The sequence below is a fragment of the Nerophis ophidion genome, linkage group LG17, assembly GCF_033978795.1.
Source record: "Nerophis ophidion isolate RoL-2023_Sa linkage group LG17, RoL_Noph_v1.0, whole genome shotgun sequence".
Taxonomy (NCBI): domain Eukaryota; kingdom Metazoa; phylum Chordata; class Actinopteri; order Syngnathiformes; family Syngnathidae; genus Nerophis; species Nerophis ophidion.
This window is the reverse complement of record NC_084627.1, coordinates 4,491,668-4,512,131: the sequence shown is the minus strand read 5'-3', so window position 1 is coordinate 4,512,131 and position 20,464 is coordinate 4,491,668. Positions and strand designations below refer to the sequence as shown.

The 20,464-nt window shown below is 38.6% G+C and overlaps 1 protein-coding gene across 3 annotated transcripts in view; it reads right to left on the bottom strand.

Annotated features, from left to right (window-relative positions):
* Positions 1–20,464, bottom strand: part of kdm2bb (lysine (K)-specific demethylase 2Bb) — a 56,907-nt gene that overhangs the window by 14,594 nt on the left and 21,849 nt on the right. For 2 of the 3 annotated variants that reach the window (XM_061875787.1, XM_061875790.1), the window contains 7 exons: positions 18,719–18,845; positions 18,347–18,660; positions 18,186–18,272; positions 5,234–5,464; positions 894–1,037; positions 747–833; positions 301–639 (listed from right to left, as the gene is read on the bottom strand). In XM_061875787.1, the coding sequence (XP_061731771.1) occupies positions 301–639; positions 747–833; positions 894–1,037; positions 5,234–5,464; positions 18,186–18,272; positions 18,347–18,660; positions 18,719–18,845 (1,329 nt within the window). The remainder of the gene's footprint in view (positions 1–300; positions 640–746; positions 834–893; positions 1,038–5,233; positions 5,465–18,185; positions 18,273–18,346; positions 18,661–18,718; positions 18,846–20,464) is intronic. The other variant, XM_061875788.1, reaches the window with a different exon arrangement.

Below are 20,464 nucleotides of genomic sequence, written 5' to 3'. Positions count from 1 at the left end.
AATCGGTGGCTGATTAAATACTTTTTTGCCCCACTGTATATTGTTGATTCTGAAGGCCCCGGGCAGATTTGGTACAGCATGGCAACATAAGCTAGCTGAATTCTGATTGGATACAAACTCTAACCTAAAAACAACAGTACTGGAAAGAGCATAATATGACATGAAGAGAATATGAATACTTTTTAGATATTTATTTAAAATACTTTTATCTTTAATTATGATTTCTGGTTATTTTAGGGCAGCAGAGAAGGCCTGACGGCACACCCCTGGGTGTACCTAATGTTGTGGCTAATAGGTTACCTTTCTTTTGACGTTGCCAGGTTCGTCGCTGGTGTCAAACAGTTTCTTCTTCTTCCGCAGCGGGTTGTCCTCCGGTCTCGGCGGCCGCGGCGAATCGTCCAGGGACAGCAGCGGGGGCCGCTTCTTCGTAATCTCCTCATCTTTCCTCCTGGAAACGTCGTCTCTTTCGGCTTTCCTCTTGACGCCGGACGCGGCGGTCAGAGCGTGAATGGTCGCCGAGACCAGCAAAGGAGACTCGGGCTCCTCCTTGGCGTCCCGGTTGGGACGCGGTTCTTTCAGGAGCGAGCCCGGGAGGTTGGAGGCGTACTTAAACCCGGGGCCCCTTTTTTGCTTGGAGGCCAGAACATGAGAAAAACACAGAAGTGGACTTTATTTCTCTTGCCAGGAGACAACTGGACATACTTTTAACCAAAACTTAAATCACGCCGGTCCATGCAAATGCTTACTTTTCCAGTTTTGCCAGCATAGTTACACTTTGGACATTCCCAGCAGTTTGGCAGCTCATCGTTAACAACTCCGCTTGAATCTTTGACCTTTGCAAACAAATCATGTCAAGCAAGCAAACAGGTCATGTGTTCACTAAAAGACGCTACCTTTAAACAGTGAGGATGGACGATCTCGTTGCAAATGGAGCACTCCATCAGCATCAGGTTGAACTTCTCCTCTTCCTCCTCAACAGTGTCCTCTTTGCCCGCTTCGCCGCAGACAACACAGACGGCTGTGTGCGGCAGCACGGGCTGAGAAATTGGACATTTTTACAGTAAGTAATGAGGTATTTCGACTAGGGATGGACATTTGCCTATATTTCTTTGAGCGTGATATTTTTCAATATAAATGCATGTATGATATTGATAATACCGTTTTAAGAAGGGACTAAAATTCTACCTTTTTAGCACAGCTTTTGTCTCATTTCTCTGCGTTCTTGTTTTTAAAATGCACTGCTTGCCTATCTGTTTTATCCAGTGCTTTCGTGTTTTTAATTCTATTTTATCTATGTTTTTGTTTTATCTAGCTATTATGTATTCTAACTTTCAATTTTTTTTTTTTTTTTTATACATTCTAGCACATCTGCGGTCCTCTCCAAGGTTTCTTATAGTCATCCACGTTGTCGTCCCAATGGGTTGTGAGTTTTTCCTTGCCCTAATGTGGGATCTGAACCGAGGATGTCGTTGTGGCATGTGCAGCCCTTTGAGGCACTTGTGATTTAGGGCTATATAAATAAACATTGATTGATTGATTGATTGATTAATTGATTGATTGATTGAAGAAGGGACTAAAATTCCACCTTTTTAGCACAGCTTTTGTCTCATTTCTCTGCCTTCTCGTTTTTAAATGTACTTCTTGCCTGTCTCTTTTATCGAGTGCTTTCATGTTTTTACTTCTATTTTATCTATTTCTGTTTTATCTAGTGTTTTAATTTCTATTTTAATTTTCTATTACATTTTCTAACTTTCTATTTTATTATTTTTTTCCTATTTATTTATATTTTTGTACTTTGTAGCACTTAAATATTTGTTTCAAACAAAAAAATATTTCTTTGAAACATTTAGCGGCCCGACAAATTTTCATAATATTTTTGGGGAGAAAAAAATTAATGATGTTAACATTTTTAATGACCTTATATAAGTAATAAATGCAGTCCTTCCATCCATTTTCTACCGCTTATTCCCTTTTGGGATCACGGGGGGCGCTGGCGCCTATCTCAGCTACAATCGGGCGGAAGGCGTGGTACACCCTGGACAAGACGCCACCTCATCGCAGGGCCAACACAGATAGACAGACAACATTCACACTCACATTCACACCTAATATTTTTAAATAAAAATAAATATATAAAAAATTGAAATAATTACTGTTTTAATATTTTGGGGGAGAAAAATAAAATACAATTATTTAAAAAAATGTTCACAACCTAATTAAAGTGATCATTGTAGCCCTAATATTTTTTAAATGAAATACATAAAAAAATAATAAAAATATTATTTTGCACGACTGCTTCATCCTCCCCGGCCCGCCGAACTTCTTCATGTCTTTGCAGAAGTGGCAATCGCCGCACTCCGTCCGCAGGCACGCCTCGCACTTGCGGCAGCGCGTCCGTCGTCTGTTAATTTTCTATTATATATTCTAACTTTATTTTTATTTTTTTTATTATTTTCTTATTTATTTATTTATTTATTATTTTTTGTATACTTTGTATCACTTAAATATTTGTTTCAAACAAAAAATATTTCTTCGAAACAAATATTTTTTAGCGGCCTAATAAATTTTCATAATATTTTTGTGGAGAAAAAAATTAATGATGTTAAAATTTTTAATAACCTTATATCAGTGATCAATGCATTCCTAATATTTTAAATAAAAATAAATATATAAAAAACTCAAAAAATTACTGTAATAATATTTTTGGGGAGAAATATAAAATACAATTATTGATTACATTTTTTACAACCTAATTTAAGTGATCAATGCAGCCCTAATATTTTTTAAATGAAATACATTTAAAAAAATCATAAAATTCTTATTTTTTATAATATTTTTTGTGAGAAAAATAATAATTTGTGGGGAAAAAATGCAACTTTACACTTCAAATTTTTAAAAATCTTACAAAGGCCCTATGGTTAAGAAACACTGCTCTAGATTATTATTAAAGTAAAACATTAGACATGATGAGTTGTCACGTTCCGAAAATAACAGCCCTTTATCCAGTACTTTCATGTTTTTATTTCTATTTTATCTATGTTTCTGTTTTATCTCGTGTTTATCTAGTGTTTTCATTTCTATTTTAATGTTCTATTATATATTCTAACTTTCTTATTATTTTTATTATTTTCTTATTTATTCATTTAATATTTTTTGTATACTTTGCAGCACTTAAATATTTGTTTCAAACAAAAAATATTTATTTGAAACAAATATTTTTTAGCGGCCCAATAAATTTTCATAATATTTTTTGTCAGAAAAAAATTACAATGTTGTTTAAATTTTTAATAACCTTATATAAGTAAACAATGCAGTCCTAATATTTTTTAATAAAAATAAATATATAAAAAACTGTCAAATAATTACTGTAATAATATTTTTGGGGAGAAATATAAAATACAATTATTGATTACATTTTTCACAACCTAATTTAAGTGATCAATGCAGCCCTAATATTTTTTAAATGAAATACATAAAAAAATCATAAAATTATTATTTTTTATGAGAAAAATAATAATTTGTGGGAAAAAAATGCAACTTTACTCTTCAAATTTTTAAAAACCTTACAATGGCCCTATGGTTAAGAAACACTGCTCTAGATTATTATTAAAGTAAAACATTAGACATGATGAGTTGTCACATTCCGGAAATAACAGCCATTTATCCAGTACTTTCATGTTTTTATTTCTATTTTATCTATGTTTCTGTTTTATCTCGTGTTTATTTAGTGTTTTCATTTCTATTTTAATTTTCTATTATATATTCTAACTTTCTTTTTATCTTTATTTTTTGTATACTTTGTAGCACTTAAATATTTGTGTCAAACAAAAAATATTTCTTTGATACAAATATTTTTTAGCGGCCCAATAAATTGTCATAATATTTTTTGTGAGAAAAAAATTTGAATGTTGTTTAAATTTTTAATAACCTTATATAAGTAAACAATGCAGTCCTAATATTTTTAAATAAAAATAAATGTATAAAAAACGGTCAAATAATTACTGTAATAATATTTTTGGGGAGAAATATAAAATACAATTATTGATTAAATTTTTTACAACCTAATTTAAGTGATCAATGCAGCCCTAATATTTTTTAAATGAAATACATTAAAAAAATCATAAAATTATTATTTTTTATAATATTTTTTGTGAGAAAAATGATAATTTGTGGGGAAAAAATGCAACTTTACTCTTCAAATTTTTAAAAATCTTACAAAGGCCCTATGGTTAAGAAACACTGCTCTAGATTATTATTAAAGTAAAACATTAAACATGATGAGTTGGTTACGTTCCGGAAATATCAGCCCTTTATCCAGTACTTTCATGTTTTTATTTCTATTTTATCTATTTTTCTGTTTTATCTCGTGTTTATCTAGTGTTTTAATTTCTATTTTAATTTTCCATTATATATTTTAACTTTCTTTTTATTTACATTTTTTGTATTATTTTCTTATTTGTTTATTTATTATTTTTTGTATACTTTGTAGCACTTAAATATTTGTGTCAAACAAAAAATATTTATTTGAAACAAATATTTTTTAGCGGCCCAATAAATTTCCATAATATTTTTTGTGAGAAAAAAATTACAATGTTGTTTACATTTTTAATAACCTTATATAAGTAAACAATGCAGTCTTAATATTTTTTAAATAAAAATAAATATATAATAAATTGCAATAATTACTGTTTTAATATTTTTTGGGGAAAAAATAAAATACAATTATTGTTTACATTTTTCACAACCTAATTTAAGTGATCAATGTAGCCCTAACATTTTTAATGAAATACATAAAAAAAATAATAATATTATTTTTTTTTTATGATGTTATTTATGAGAAAAATTAAATTGTGGGGAAAAATGCAACTTTACTCTTCAAATTTTTAAAAACCTTACAATGGCCCGATGGTTAAGAAACACTGCTCTAGAATATCATTAAAGTAAAACATTAGACATGATGAGTTGTCACATTCCGGAAATAACAGCCCTTCTAATTATCTACTATTACGTAAATAAATGCATCGGCCATAAATACAGCATATACTGTAGTCTTCTTGATTCTCATCATTATATTATGCAGAGTACAGTTGTGACGTCTATTGCTATCGTTTCAATAGCAAGTACTCATTTGAATCACCATAGCAACCATCCGGAACAGTCTAATGAACAACTGCCCGGCAGCCAAACTAAAAATAGCCACTAAAGCAGCAGGAACAGTATTGGAAGGACTCACGGCGATGCACTGCCTCATGATGCACGACTGCTTCATCCTCCCCGGCCCGCCGAACTTCTTCATGTCTTTGCAGAAGTGGCAATCGCCGCACTCCGTCCGCAGGCACGCCTCGCACTTGCGGCAGCGCGTCCGTCGTCTCCTGGCGCCGGAGGTTCCCCGACTCGCCGACAGCTTGATCGCCGACGCGGGGGACGCCGCCATCTTGGGTTTGGGTCGGTTTGGAGGCCGGGGCTGGGAGGGGAAAAGGCGGTAGTCAAACACTATGAACATAAAACGTCAGCTCTGCTTTATCTTAAAAATATCAATCAATCAAATCAATGTTTACTTATATAGCCCTAAATCACTAGTGTCTCAAAGGGCTGCACAAACCACTACCACATCCTCGGTAGGCCCTCATAAGGGCAAGGAAAACTCACACCCAGTGGGACATCGGTGACAATGATGACTATGAGAACCTTGGAGAGGAGGAAAGCAATGGATGTCGAGCGGGTCTAACATGATACTGTGAAAGTTCAATCCATAATGGATCCAACACAGTCGCGAGAGTCCAGTCCAAAGCGGATCCAACACAGCAGCGAGAGTCCCGTTCACAGCGGAGCCAGCAGGAAACCATCCCAAGCGGAGGCGGATCAGCACCGCAGAGATGTCCCCAGCCGATACACAGGCAAGCAGTACATGGCCACCGGATCGGACCGGACCCCCTCCACAAGGGAGAGTGGGACATAGGAGAAAAAGAAAAGAAACGGCAGATCAACTGGTCTAAAAATGGAGTCTATTGAAAGGCTAGAGTATACAAATTAGTTTTAAGGTGAGACTTAAATGCTTCTACTGAGGTAACATCTCGAACTTTTACCGGGAGGGCATTCCAGAGTACTGGAGCCCGAAATGAAAAAGCTCTATAGCCCGCAGACTTTTTTTGGGCTTTGGGAATCACGAATAAGCCGGAGTCCTTTGAACGCAGATTTCTTGCCGGGACATATGGTACAATACAATCGGCAAGATAAGATGGAGCTAGACCGTGTAGTATTTTATACCTAAGTAGTAAAACCTTAAAGTCACATCTTAAGTGCACAGGAAGCCAGTGCAGGTGAGCCAGTACAGGCGTAATGTGATCAAACTTTCTTGTTCTTGTCAAAAGTCTAGCAGCCGCATTTTGTACCAACTGTAATCTTTTAATGCTAGACATGGGGAGACCCGAAAATAATACGTTACAGTAATCGAGGCGAGACGTAACAAACGAATGGATAATGATCTCAGCGTCTTTAGTGGACAGAATGGAGCGAATTTTAGCGATATTACGGGGATGAAAGAAGGCCGTTTTAGTAACGCTTTTAATGTGTGCCTCAAAGGAGAGAGTTGGGTCGAAGATAATACCCAGATTCTTTACCGTGTCGCCTTGTTTAATTGTTTGGTTGTCAAATGTTAGAGTTGTATTATTATATAGAGGTCGGTGTCTAGCAGGACCGCTAATCAGCATTACCGTTTTTTTGGCGTTGAGTTGCAAAAAGTTAGCGGACATCCATTGTTTAATTTCAAATGTGTGAGTGACAGGAAGAAATGCTCTGAATCGTTTAGAGAACAAGCCGTATAGCGCCACTTCCTGGTTTGCAGGTATACTTTTCCAGACCTCAAATATAAAATGATTTTTTGACTTTAAGCAAAAAACAGCGTCTTATATTTGGGTCAATATGGCAGCTACTCAAAATGACTCTAAAAAATAATCCACAAATTCACAGATAAAAAATAACAAATATCACATTAAATAAACCCAATTTCAGATAATTGTGTCTTATATTTGTGTCAATGTGGTAACTATTAACAGTTATTAATTACACCGCTTTGAATGGTGTACAAAACACAACTCAGGATAATTGTGTCTTGTATTGGGGTCGATACGGTAGCTATCAAATATGAAACAAAATGACAACAAATACTCCATCCATCCATCCATTTCCTACCCCGTATCCCTTTCGGGGTTGCGGGGGGTGCTGGAGCCTATCCAAAAATTCAAAAACAAATCAATAGCAACAGCTATTGATTATAAGAGTTATTAAAGATAACCACTACTTTGAACAACATACATAAATAAACACAATTCAGTAGAACTTGATTTTACGTATATTGGGGTCAACACTGTAGGCGGTAGCTATTAAAAAATGAAACGACTAAATAATCCCCCATTTCAGAGCTACTGAGTCTAAAAGTTATCAATGATAACTGCCGCCTACAACTTGAAATAAACACATCTCCAGATAACCGCGTCTTATATTTGGGTCGATAAAGTAGTGAACAAAAAACAAACAAAACAGCAGTCCAAAAGTTTATTTTTGATTTTTGATTGAATAGTGCATTATTTGGCTGCTGTTTCAGCGATACCTAGTTTGCTAGAAAATGGTAATTCTTGGAAGTTATTTCCAACAAGCTTCACAAAGTTACATTGAAACACAGCACATGTTTGCACTTGCACGTTTCAACATGTCAGAAAGGAGAGAGGGAAGAAGTCGATCTTATTTAATCCTAAACCTTCTCTTTGTCCATGCCGGTACTGACAGTCTGTTTACCACAGGGGTGTCAAACGCGCGGCCCTGGGGCTGGATCAGGCCGGCGAACAGGTTTTATCCGGTTCGCGAAAGAAACTCCTGTTCTAAAGGTGTCCACTGGATGTCACAATAACAATTCTGTTAGGCAAGCAAACGCTTTATACCGAGGCCAAGCAGGAGGTCCACAGTAAAGGGTGACTTTACCAACATTGAAACTTAAAACCTGCCGTTTTATGTCTTCTGCTTCGAACATATTGTTATTTGGCACCCTTACTCACCCAAAATGTCTGTCAAACACGAGAAAAGTCAACTTAACCCTTTTGAATAGTTTAAACCTCAATTTCTTTTGGTTTGTTGAGTTAGCACTGGATGGATATGAAAAAGGAGGTATTTGACACCTGGAAGAGTTTACATGTTGTGTTCTTTGTTCAGTCCCAGAAAGACTGTGACGTAACCTCTCAAGGCCCAAGCTTTGATTGATTGATTGAAACTTTTATTAGTAGATTGTACAACCGCCGTCAGTGTGTGAATGGGCGAATGTGGAAATACTGTCAAAGTGCTTTGGGCTCCTTAGAAAGGAGTAGAAAAGCGCTATAAAAGTACAACCTATTTACCATTTACCATGTACAGTACAGTACATATTCCGTACAATTGACCACGAAATGCTAACACCCGAATAAGTTTTTCAACTTGTTTAAGTCGGGGTCCACGTAAATCAATACATGGTAAAGCTGTTTGTTTACATGTTTTTTTTCTTTCTCTGTGCTATTTGGGCTTATTGGACCCTAATTAGAATAAAAACTAAGAATCTTCCTTTGATATGATGTACTTAGTCCATACATACACAAATGTATACTTCATGATTATTGACATGCTAATTCTTATTTTTACACTTTTTTTCCCCAAATTCCATTGCATGTTGGCAGTAAAAGTGTCCACATAAGTGGCCATGAGACCCAATTCAGTGGTGTACACAATTTTGGAAATAAGAGCTAAAAGGTGCATGTAAAGGGTGACTTTACCAACATGAAACTTAAAACCTGCCGTTTTATGTCTTCTGCTTCGAACATAATGTTATTTGGCACCCTTACTCACCCAAAATGTCTGTCAAACACGAGAAAAGTGAACTTAACCCTTTTGGATAGTTTTTACCTTAGTTTCTTTTGGTTTGTTGAGTTAGCACTGGATTGATACGTGGACATGAAAAAGGAGGTATTTGACACCTGGAAGAGTTTACATGTTGTGTTCTTTGTTCAGTCCCAGAAAGACTGTGACGTAACCTCTCAAGGCCCAAGCTTTGATTGATTGATTGAAACTTTTATTAGTAGACTGTACAACCGCCGTCAGTGTGTGAATGGGCGAATGTGGAAATACTGTCAAAGTGCTTTGGGCTCCTTAAAAATGGGTAGAAAAGCGCTATAAAAGTACAACATATTTACCATTTACCATGTACAGTACAGTACATATTCCGTACGATTGACCACTAAATGCTAACACCCGAATGTTTTTCAACTTGTTTAAGTCGAGGTCCACGTAAATCAATTCATGGTAAAGCTGTTTGTTTACATGGGCTTATTGGACCCTAATTAGAATAAAAACTACAAATCTTCCTTTGATATGATGTACTTAGTCCATACATACACAAATGTATACTTCATGATTATTGACATGCTAATTCTTATTTTTACACTTTTTTTTCCCAAATTCCATTCCATGTTATACTCTTCTGACACCACCAGATGGCAGTAAAAGTGTCCACATAAGTGGCCATGAGACCCAATTCAGTAGTGTACACAATTTTGGAAATAAGAGCTAAAAAGTGCTGTCCACGCATGTGGCCACTAAGGCCTTTAGAAGTTTAATCCTGGCTTTGTAGATACACTGAGACAAACTCTAAGCTCATTGTGTTGTTAAAGCTGCACCAATTTCCTCAGAACTTTCTACAAACTTCAAGTGTTTTGTCCAGAGGATTATTAGTGATTTGTACGTTTTCAGGATGTGCTTGTTCTGTTTTTGGCCAAAGTAAAACAAAGAAAACAACCTGGAGGTGTCTTTACCTACTCAGTGGCGTTGAGGTTAGAGTGTCCGCCCTGAGATCGGTAGGTTGTGAGTTCAAACCCCGGCAGAGTCATACCAAAGACTATAAAAATGGGACCCGTTACCTCCCTGCTTGGCACTCAGCGTCAAGGGTTGGAATTGGGGGTTGAATCACCAAAAATGATTCAAGGGGGCGGCCACAGCTGCTGCTCACTGCTCCCCCCACTTCCCAGGGGGTGATCAAGGGGGATGGGTCAAATGCAGAGAACAAATTTGCCACACCTGTTCTTTCTAACTTCAGACCCATCTCTGTTATACCCTCTCTGCCCAAAATCCCTGAGAGAGTAGTGTATGTCCAGTTACAATCATTTATAGTTATAAATAACATCCACGAGAAATTCCAATCTGGTTTCAAAACATCTCACAGCATTGAAACGGCACTTCTGAGAGTGCAAAATGATTTGCTTCTGGCCGCTGACTCTGGTAGTCCTGTGATCCTGATGCTCCTGGACCTCACAGCTGCCTTCGACACGGTGGATCACAGGATCCTACTCTCACGACTGAAGCGGTACGTGGGCATCGCAGGTGTAGCCCTAAGCTGGTTTCAGTCCTACCTAACTGACCAGAGTTTCTCTGTGCAGCTAGGAGACTTCCTCTCCTCGGTGGCCCCCTTTACCTGTGGTGTTCCTCAAGGGTCAATCTTAGGTCTCATACTCTTCCTACTGTACATACCGGTACTTCCTTTAGGTGAATTCCTGGTCAAGCACAATGTCTCATTCCATTGTTATGCCGATGATGTTCAGATCTACTTACCTCTTAAGGCCACAGGACAGGTCGCACTTCAGCCACTGCTTGACTGTCTGACTGACATTAAAGTATCCATGAGTGCTAACTTCCTCAACCTTAATGAGAGCAAGACCGAGATCATCATTTCTGGCGAAACATCTCCGGTCTCGTTTGCCAGTGCTCTAGGTCCTCTTGGTGCAAACATCCGGTCCTCCGTGAGAAATCTCAGAGTGATCTTTGATAGTGCCTTCAAATTCCCCCAAACAGGTCAGCTCAGTGGTGAGTACCAGCTTTTACCATCTCAGAACCCTAGCAAAGACCAAGGCCTATCTCTCCCAGAGAATTTGGAGACTGCTATCCACGCCTTCAACACACTAGACTACAACAACTCACTTTACGTTGGCATTGATCAGGCATCACTCTGCCGTTTGCAGCTTGTGCAAAACCCGGCTGCCCGTCTCCTCACCAGCACCGAAAAACGCGAGCACATCACCCCAGTCCTGGCCTCACTCCAATGGTTCCCTGTCCGTTACTGCATTGATTTTTAAATTACTTTTAATTGTTTTTAAATCCCTAAATGGTCTGGCCCCACAATATCTGATCGAGCTTCTGCATCATCATACCTCGTCTAGAGCCCTAAGGTCAGCTGACCAATTGCTGTTGGCGGTCCCTAGATCCAGGCTAAAGACCAGAGGGGACAGAGCCTTTTCCGATGCCGCCTCAAAGCTCTGGAACAGCCTTCCTCTCCACATTAGGTCAGCCTAGAGCCTGGGGGTTTTCAAAACCCTTCTTAAGACCTACCTCTTCTCGCTGGCCTTTGACCTGAGCTGAATCTGCCCACTAGGCCTCCATTTCTAGTACTACCCCCCACACCCCTTCGCTTTAGTTTTATTTTTTCTATTTGTCGCACTTATTATTACTATGATTTTTATTTAGCAAATGTTTACGTTTTTATTCGACCCCTTTTACCATATTGCTTTTAGCACTATTTTGTCCAGCTCATTCTTTGTTTATGTTCTTTGTTTGTTTTCTGTTTATGTTGCTCTATGTTTTTTTAACCTGTAAAGCACTTTGGTTCAATTTCAAAGTTTTTGTAAACGTGCTATATAAATAAAGTTGACTTGACTTGACCTGACACCTAGTGTGTGTGTGACAGTCATACCATGACAGTCATACCATGACAGTCATGGTACTTTAACTGTAACTTTTATTTTTAAGTCATGATTTCACCATTACGGTCCATTTGGAAATAGAATTTCCTCCATGCGGCCCCTTAGCTAAAATGAGTTTAAAGGGGAACATTATCACAATTTCAAAAGGGTTAAAAACAATAAAAATCAGTTCCCAGTGGCTTGTTTTATTTTTCGAAGTTTTTTTCAAAATTTTACACCTCCCGGAATATCCCTAAAAAAAGCTTTAAAGTTCTTGATTTTCGCTATTTGCGATGCGACTATCCATTTCCCTGTGACGTCATACAGGGCTGCCAAAACAAACAACATGGCGGTTACCACAGCAAGATATAGCGACACTAGCTCGGATTCAGACTAGGATTTCAGCGGTTTAAGCGATTCAACAGATTACGCATGTATTGAAACAGATGGTCGGAGTATGGAGGAAGATAGCGAAAACGAAATTGAAGAAGAAATTGATGCTATTGAGCGAATAGCTATTGACGCTATTCGGCCATATCATGGGTGTACTTAATGAAGTGGCCCATAGCATGGCTGCCTTATTAGCATCGCCGGTAAAATATGCAGACCAAACGATCAGGACTTTTGCATCTTGTGACACTGGAGCAACTTAAATCCGTCGATTGGTAAGTGTTTGTTTTGCATTAAATATGGGTATCTAGTTTCAAATGTACATACAGCTAGCGTAAATAGCATGTTAGCATCGATTAGCGTAGCATGTTAGCATCGATTAGCTGGCAGTCATGCCGCGACCAAATATGTCTGATTAGCACATAAGTCAACAACATCAACAAAACTCACCTTTGTGATTTCGATGACTTAATCGTTGCAAATGCATCTGCAGGTTATCCATACATCTCTGTGCCATGTCTGTCTTAGCATCGCCGGTCAAATGTGCAGACACTCTGGCAAATTCAATGGGGGTCTGGCGGCAGATTTCTTGCCAGTGGTGCAACTTGAATCCCTCCCTGTTAGTGTTGTTACACCCTCCGACAACACACCGACGAGGCATGATGTCTCCAAGGTTCCAAAAAATAGTCGAAAAAACGGAAAATAACAGAGCTGAGACCCGGTATTTGTAATGTTTTGAAAATGAAAATGGCGGGTGTACGTTCTGACGTCGTCGCTAAAAGACCCGATAAACAGAAAGGCGTTTAATTTGCCAAAATTCAGCCATTTAGAGTTCGGAAATCGGTTAAAAAAACACATGGTCTTTTTTCTGCAACATCAAGGTATATATTGACGCTTCCCCTTTAACACCCCTGGACGGCGTGACGCAGTTGGGAGTGTGGCCGTGCCAGCAACCTGAGGGTTCCTGGTTCGATCCCCACCTTCTACCAACCTCGTCACATCCGTTGTGTCCTTGAGCAAGACACTTCACCTTTGTGAAGTGCTCAAGAAGCCTTCTTTGGCTGCAATATCCTTTTTAACACGACACCTGCGTGAAAACAGGAGTTCAGAACATCCGGGAATCCCATCCAATCCAAAGTATTTTATTTAATGAAGGTATTATTATGTTTATTTCCAAAACTGCCCTAATGCTGTGGTAGTGAATGAAGAGGCAAACGCACCCGTCAAGAAGTCCCTGGAGGCGTCTTCCACATTTAGCTCTGTGTTTCTACTTCAAAGAGAAACGCCGCTCGCTGCTACGTTTCACACACTCATATCTCTCGCAGCCATTATTGTGTGTTAACGGAGGGGAGGGAGTGGGATGGGTGCTTGCTTTCATTTCCAACAGCGTGCACTTACAATGTGCTCTATTTCATACAACTGGCTAATGGAGGTGCCTTTGATCTCAGTCATCATTGCTGATAATGTATTCCACTCCCACACGCACACATTTTAACAGTGTGTGTGGAAATAAGAAAAAAAATAGGGCAATCAGATGAAGCGCTCTAAACAGCAACATCAAATGCTGCAGATCTTGGAAATCAAGATGAGATGTCTGTCAGTGCGGATTTTTCAGCCTAGCAACAGCCCAGTTTCTTGCCTCAAACCGAAGAGCCGATGATGACACTCGCAGACTTGCAACCAATAAGATGTGTATTGACACAGAGAGGAGGCGCACATTCATGCCACCATGTATTGCTCTAATCATGGCAGGAAATGGAGTGACACAGGCAAGTTAAATATGAGGTTACTAGACTATTGGGGGGAGCCTGGGGGTGTAATCTGCCCTGGTCTGTTTGATCTGAGGAGGTCCAAAAAGGAATTACAGGCACGACGGGTATCACCAGTAAAAGGAATATTGTATTAGAGTGGCACATCAATCTAGGCGAAGTCACAGGCCGCAAAATAATAATGATGTAAGTGAAATATAGCCGGAAAAGGTCATCGATATCTATGGAGTTCTCCGAATTTCCTGTGTGATGCTCAGATTAAAGTTCATCAAATGCTCATTTATAGCACAAAAAATATAGTTTTTTTTACATTTTCTTTTATTACTACATATATTATGTTATTACTTTATTTAATTTATACAATTTATTTTATAACAATTTTATATTTGATTTAATTATTACAGACAATGCATTATTTCATTCTTTTATTAAACATTTTTGTACAAAAGGTATTATTTTTAAAATTATTTTATACACAAAATTAGGTATATTTAATTTTATTATTACATACAATGTATTATTTTATTTGTTTATTTTTTTTCAATGTACACAAATTAGATTAGATTAGATTAGATAGTACTTTATTTATTCCGTCAGGAGAGTTCCTTCAGGAAAATTACAATTTTCAGCACAATCCCATTCAAGATCAGACAAACATTACAGGGAGACAGAACAGGATAGCTGACGGGTCTGCTTAATTGTATTATTAATGTACTGTAACTGCAATGTACTGTATTATTTTATCTATTTACTTTTTTTGCACAGAATATCAGGAATATTGTGTTTTATTATTACATATAATGTATTATTTTCTTGTATTCATTTATTTTTTTGCACACAAAGTTAGGTAGATTTTTTATTATATTATTTATTTTTATTTTGTCAGTACACAAAATTAGGTTCACTCAAACAAGCAAAAATGATCCACTACAAAAACACAATTAATATAATATATTTATGATAAGGTCAAAATGCATTTTAATGTATTGATTCAACATTATAATAGTTTCTAGCAGTGTGCAACAACAACTGTGCATCACAACGAGAGCGGTTTCTTGTATTTTGGTTAAAGAAGAAAATACAGGAAAAACATGCACTTTGGTTGCCTGGAGCAAGTTATTAATAAAAGTCAAGTTATTTTAACTACTGGACAGGTGATACACATATGGGTGATATAATTTACTGAAATTATATTCTAGCATGAATATGCTATGTTTTATTAGGCTAGGAATTGGAATACATAGCTAAAAAGCGGAGTTGAGCATTTTATCAACATACAAACAATAAATAAAATACAATGATGTCTTGTTCCTAAAAGGTGTTTGCTTCCTGTTTCCTGCTATTTTGCAGGCCAAACTCAAGACTCAAATATGTGCCTAATCAATGAAAAGTGACTTAAAACACACATGCACAAGCCAGGAGGCGGAATTCATGAGAAATGTCCACAGTCAAGTGGAACAAACAGCATTTTTATTCTAATTCTTCAGCTCACGGATGAAACAATGTCCTATGTGTTATTTTTTCAATGGAAAAAAAATGCAATGAATACATAAAAAAATGAAAGCTGACAAGAATAAATGCACTGTTTGTATGGGAATTTTCATCCATCTGCTTCTCTCCCTCAAAATCAGCCCTGCTCGAGGCTTTTTGCTGAACAAACACTCTTACACACACACACACACACACACAGTAAATGTGTCACAAAGCTAAAAAAAAAATCCGCATCTACAGTACAGTATGTGTTCATGTAGCCTAGACTGCCTTGCAGGGCTGCTGCATGCATTCCTCTAGTGGACTCACTATGCAGGACCAGGGAGGAGGCGTTGGGGGGCTAACCTGCTCCGCGTCTGAGTTGTAGTCCTCATCATCAGCGCTCAGCGACATGGCCATGGCTGCTTTTTAATCACACACTGGTGTCCAGCACGCAGAGATCTGTCATGGCTGCAGTCTCCTCCTCCCGCTAGTGCAGATAGCCTGCAGCCCTCCCTCCCTCTTTCTCTCCTTCCTTCCTTCCCTGCCCCGGCTCCACGATACCACAAGCAGATGTAAGCAACACATCCACCAGCCCGACTCACTAATAGGGACGAGCAATGGGGAGGCAGTGCTTCGAGGGGGCACAGCCAATGGGAGGCCGCCGTGCATAGGCATAGTGCAGCAGGGGGCGTCCACCTTCCTCCAATGAGGAAGATGAAGAGAGGATATGTTCACTGTCACAATGCACAGCCAACAGAGACAGATGGCATCTCATTGCAAAAGGCTAATACAAGACAGCAGCAGGTGGACATGAATTAGGACGGGGGTGTTCAAACTGACGGCCGCCGGGACAAATCTAACACATGAATGACATCAGAGCGCCCAGCAAAGTTCTACATTGTCATTTTCGCAGCTATTACTAAAAAGCAGCATAGCACTGCTGTCACATAAAGGACGTGTTTTTGCAAACAGCCGAGCACTCCTGTCATATAGAGCAGTGGTGGTCACTAGCCTTGTCGAGCCCATGAGCCCTGTTCTCAGCCAAAAACCAGAACAAGCTCTACCCCCACATCAACTATGTTTGTTTACACACATATATATATATATATATATATATATATATATATATATATATATATATACACACACCGTTTTCATAGGAGTTGGGGAATTGTGTTAGATGTAAATATAAACGGAATACAATGATTTGCAAATCATTTTCAACCCATATTCAGTTGAATATGCTACAAAGACAACACATTTGATGTTCAAACTGATAAACATATTTTTTTTGCAAATAATCATTAACTTTAGAATTTCAGCAACACGTGACAAAAAAGTTGAGAAAGGTGGCAATAAATACTGATAAAGTTGAGGAATGCTCATGAAACACTGATTTGGAACATCCAACAGGTGTGCAGGCTAATTGGGAACAGGTGGGTGCCATGATTGGGTATAAAAACAGCTTCCCAAAAAATGCTCAGTCTTTCACAAGAAAGGATGGGGCGAGGTACACCCCTTTGTCTACAACTGCGTGAGCAAATAGCCAAACAGTTTAAGATCAACGTTTCTCAAAGTGCAATTGCAAGATATTTAGGGATTTCAACAAATATGGTCCATAAGATCATCAAAAGGTTCAGATAATCTGGAGAAATCACTCCACGTAAGCGGCATGGCCGGAAACCAACATTGAATGAAGGTGATCTTCAATCCCTCAGACGGCACTGTATAAAAAACAGACATCAATCTCTAAAGGATATCACCACATGGGCTCAGGAACACTTCAGAAAACCACTGTCACTAAACACAGTCGGTCGCCACATCTCCAAGTGCAAATTAAAGCTCTAATATGCAAAGCGAAAGCCATATATCAACAACATTCACAAACGCCGCCGGCTTCTCTGGGCCCGAGATCATCTAAGATGGACTGATGCAAAGTGGAAAAGTGTTCTGTGGTCTAACGAGTCCACATTTCAAATTGTTTTTGGAAATATTCGACATCGTGTCATCCGGACCAAAGGGGAAGCGAACCATCCAGACTGTTATCGATGCAAAGTTCAAAAGCCAGCATCTGTGATGGTATGGGGGTGCATTAGTGCCCAAGGCATGGGTAACTTACACATCTGTGAAGGCACCATTAATGCTGAAAGGTACATACAGGTTTTGGAACAACATATGCTGCCATCTAAGCGCCGTCTTTTTCATTGACGCCCCTGCTTATTTCAGCAAGACAATGCCAAGCCACATTCAGCACGTGTTACAACAGCATGGCTTCGTAAAGAAAGAGTGCGGGTACTTTCCTGGCCCGCCTGCAGTCCAGACCTGTCTCCCATCGAAAATGTGTGGCGCATTATGAAGCGTAAAATACGACAGCGGAGACCCCGGACTGCTGAACGACTGAAGCTCTTCATAAAACAAGAATGGGAAAGAATTCCACTTTCAAAGCTTAAACCATTAGTTTCCTCAGTTCCCAAACGTTTATCGAGTGTTGTTAAAAGAAAAGGGGATGTAACACAGTGGTGAACATGCCCTTTCCCAACTACTTTGGCACGTGTTGCAGCCATGAAATTCTAAGTTAATTATTTGCAAAAAAAAAATAAAGTTTATGAGTTTGAACATCAAATATGTTGTCGCTGTAGTGCATTCAATTAATATGGGTTGAAAAGGATTTGCAAATCATTGTATTCCGTTTATATTTACATCTAACACAATTTCCCAACTTATATGGAAACGGCGTTTGTAATTTGAAGCACATGTTGTATTTTCAGTCACTATGAAATAAATACAAGAGAGTAAAATAACTTACCTTAATGATTTTCTTTGGCCAGAACACAACAGGAAGTCCAGTGACGGCTAGTTTTGGGTCATCATCAGCGTGTTCTTTTAAGACAACCTAAAGGCAAACATGAAAAAAAAACAAAATCTCTTTTAATTATTCTTTGTGTGTACCTTCCTGCTCTGTCCAACCTTCATGTCCTCCAGCAGGCCTTGTGGATTCTCCAGACCTTGTGGAACACATTTTTTATGTTCAGGAAGCGACTCCAGCTTCTCAACCAGCCTCCTGAGTCCGTCCAGTTCAAACTCTGTCAGGTGAGTCCATTTATTGTCCCAATCCGAGGCCGGGGACGCGGTGGTGTTTTTAGGGAAGGCAGGATTGCAGCTGTCCTCGGAATCAACAGATAAGACGTATTTCAGGTTCTGGGGGTCCTCCTCGTCCCTGAGCTGCGTAGCACACGAGTAGTCGTTCGCATCCTGGCTTCTTGAGTCAGAGGAGGGGCTTCCTACATACAGAAACTCTGATCAAAACCCGATCTTACGTTTAATGACAGTTCCACTCACCCATTAGGAAAGGCTCTTTGCAGATCTCCTGAGAAAGGTAGGAACGTTTGGTCAGGCAGTGCACGTATCTCTCCAGGACGTACCAACAAATCTCATAGTAGAAGGGGAAGCGGAACTTGGAATTAACCTAAAGCAAAAGGATCAAATCAGTCTTTTGTAACCAGAAGACATTTTAGCACAGACCTGGGCAAATTAAGGCCTGGGTGCCGCAAGTGGCCCGTTGAGTTTTTCAATCTGGCCCGCTGGAGATTTCCAAATAATTTTTTTTTAGATCTTCAAGATGGAAAGTGTAGCTGCTATTATGATGTGCAGTGTTGTTTTGTAATGAACGTAAGTCTTGGACTATACAAAGTATTCCAATGGTTGGAATCTGCGCTTTTGCATGATATACTAGTTACTGATAATCTAATTAGTTATTATGGTCATCTAATTAGTTACTATGATAATCTACAAAACCCAAAACCAGTGAAGTTGGCACGTTGTGTAAGTTGTAAATAAAAACAGAATACAATGATTTGCAAAACCTTTTCAACTTATATTCAATTGAATACACTGCAAAGACAAGTTATTTAAAGGCCTACTAAAACCCACTACTACTGACCTCGCAGTCTGATAGTTTATATATCAATGATGAAAAATTAACATTGCAACACATGCCAATACGGCCGGTTTAGTTTATTAAATTACAATTTTAAATTTCCCGCAAAGTGTCGTGTTGTAGCGGACATTATTTTCCAGCCCGATCCAAGCTATAAGTAGTCTGCTTTAATCGCATAATTAAACAGTATTCTGGACATCTGTGTTGCTGAATCTTTTGCAATTTGTTCAATTAATAATGGAGAAGTCAAAGTAGAAAGATGGAGGTGGGAAGCTTTTAGCCTTTAGCCACACAAACACACGGTGTTTACTTGTTTAAAATTCCCGGAGGTGAAGCTTTACTATGGGTCAGAGCGGTCAAGCGAACATGGATCCCGACTACATGTCAACCGGCAGTTTTTGGTGAGAAAATTCTGGTAATAAGTTGGCTCTTACCAGAGATCAGCGGAGCTTCTGTCCGGCTGCAGCTTTGTGAGAGACTGGCGTCAACACACCCGTGGCCCACCCCTTCGACTAGCGGGTACTATTTAACTCACTAAAACACTAGCAACATAATAGAAAGATAAGGGATTTTCCAGAATTATCCTTGTAAATGTGTCTAAAAACATCTGAATCGCTCCCAATGCAATCGCCTTTTTTTTTCTTTCTAGTCCTTCACTCTAAATTTCCTCATCCACGAATCTTTCATTTTCGCTCAAACTAATGGGGAAATTGTCTCGGTCTGGATAGCTCTTGCTGCTGGAGGCTATGATTATAAACAACGTGAGGAGCTCCACAACCCGTGACGTCACGCCCACATCGTCTGCTACTTCCGGTACAGGCAAGGCTTTTTTATTAGCGACCAAAAGTTGCGAACTTTATCGTCGATGTTCTCTACTAAATCCTTTCAGCAAAAATATGGCAATATCGCAAAATGATCAAGTATGACACATAGAAAGGACCTGCTATCCCCGTTTGATTGGAAAATCTCATTTCAGTAGGCCTTTAATGTTCCAACTGAGAAACTTAATTTTTTTTTGCAAATAATCATTAACTTAGAATTCAATGGCCGTAACACATTGCAAAAAAGTTGTCACAGGGGCCTTTTTACCACAGTGTTACATGGCCTTTCCTTTTAACAACACTCAGTAAACGTTTGGGAACTGAGGA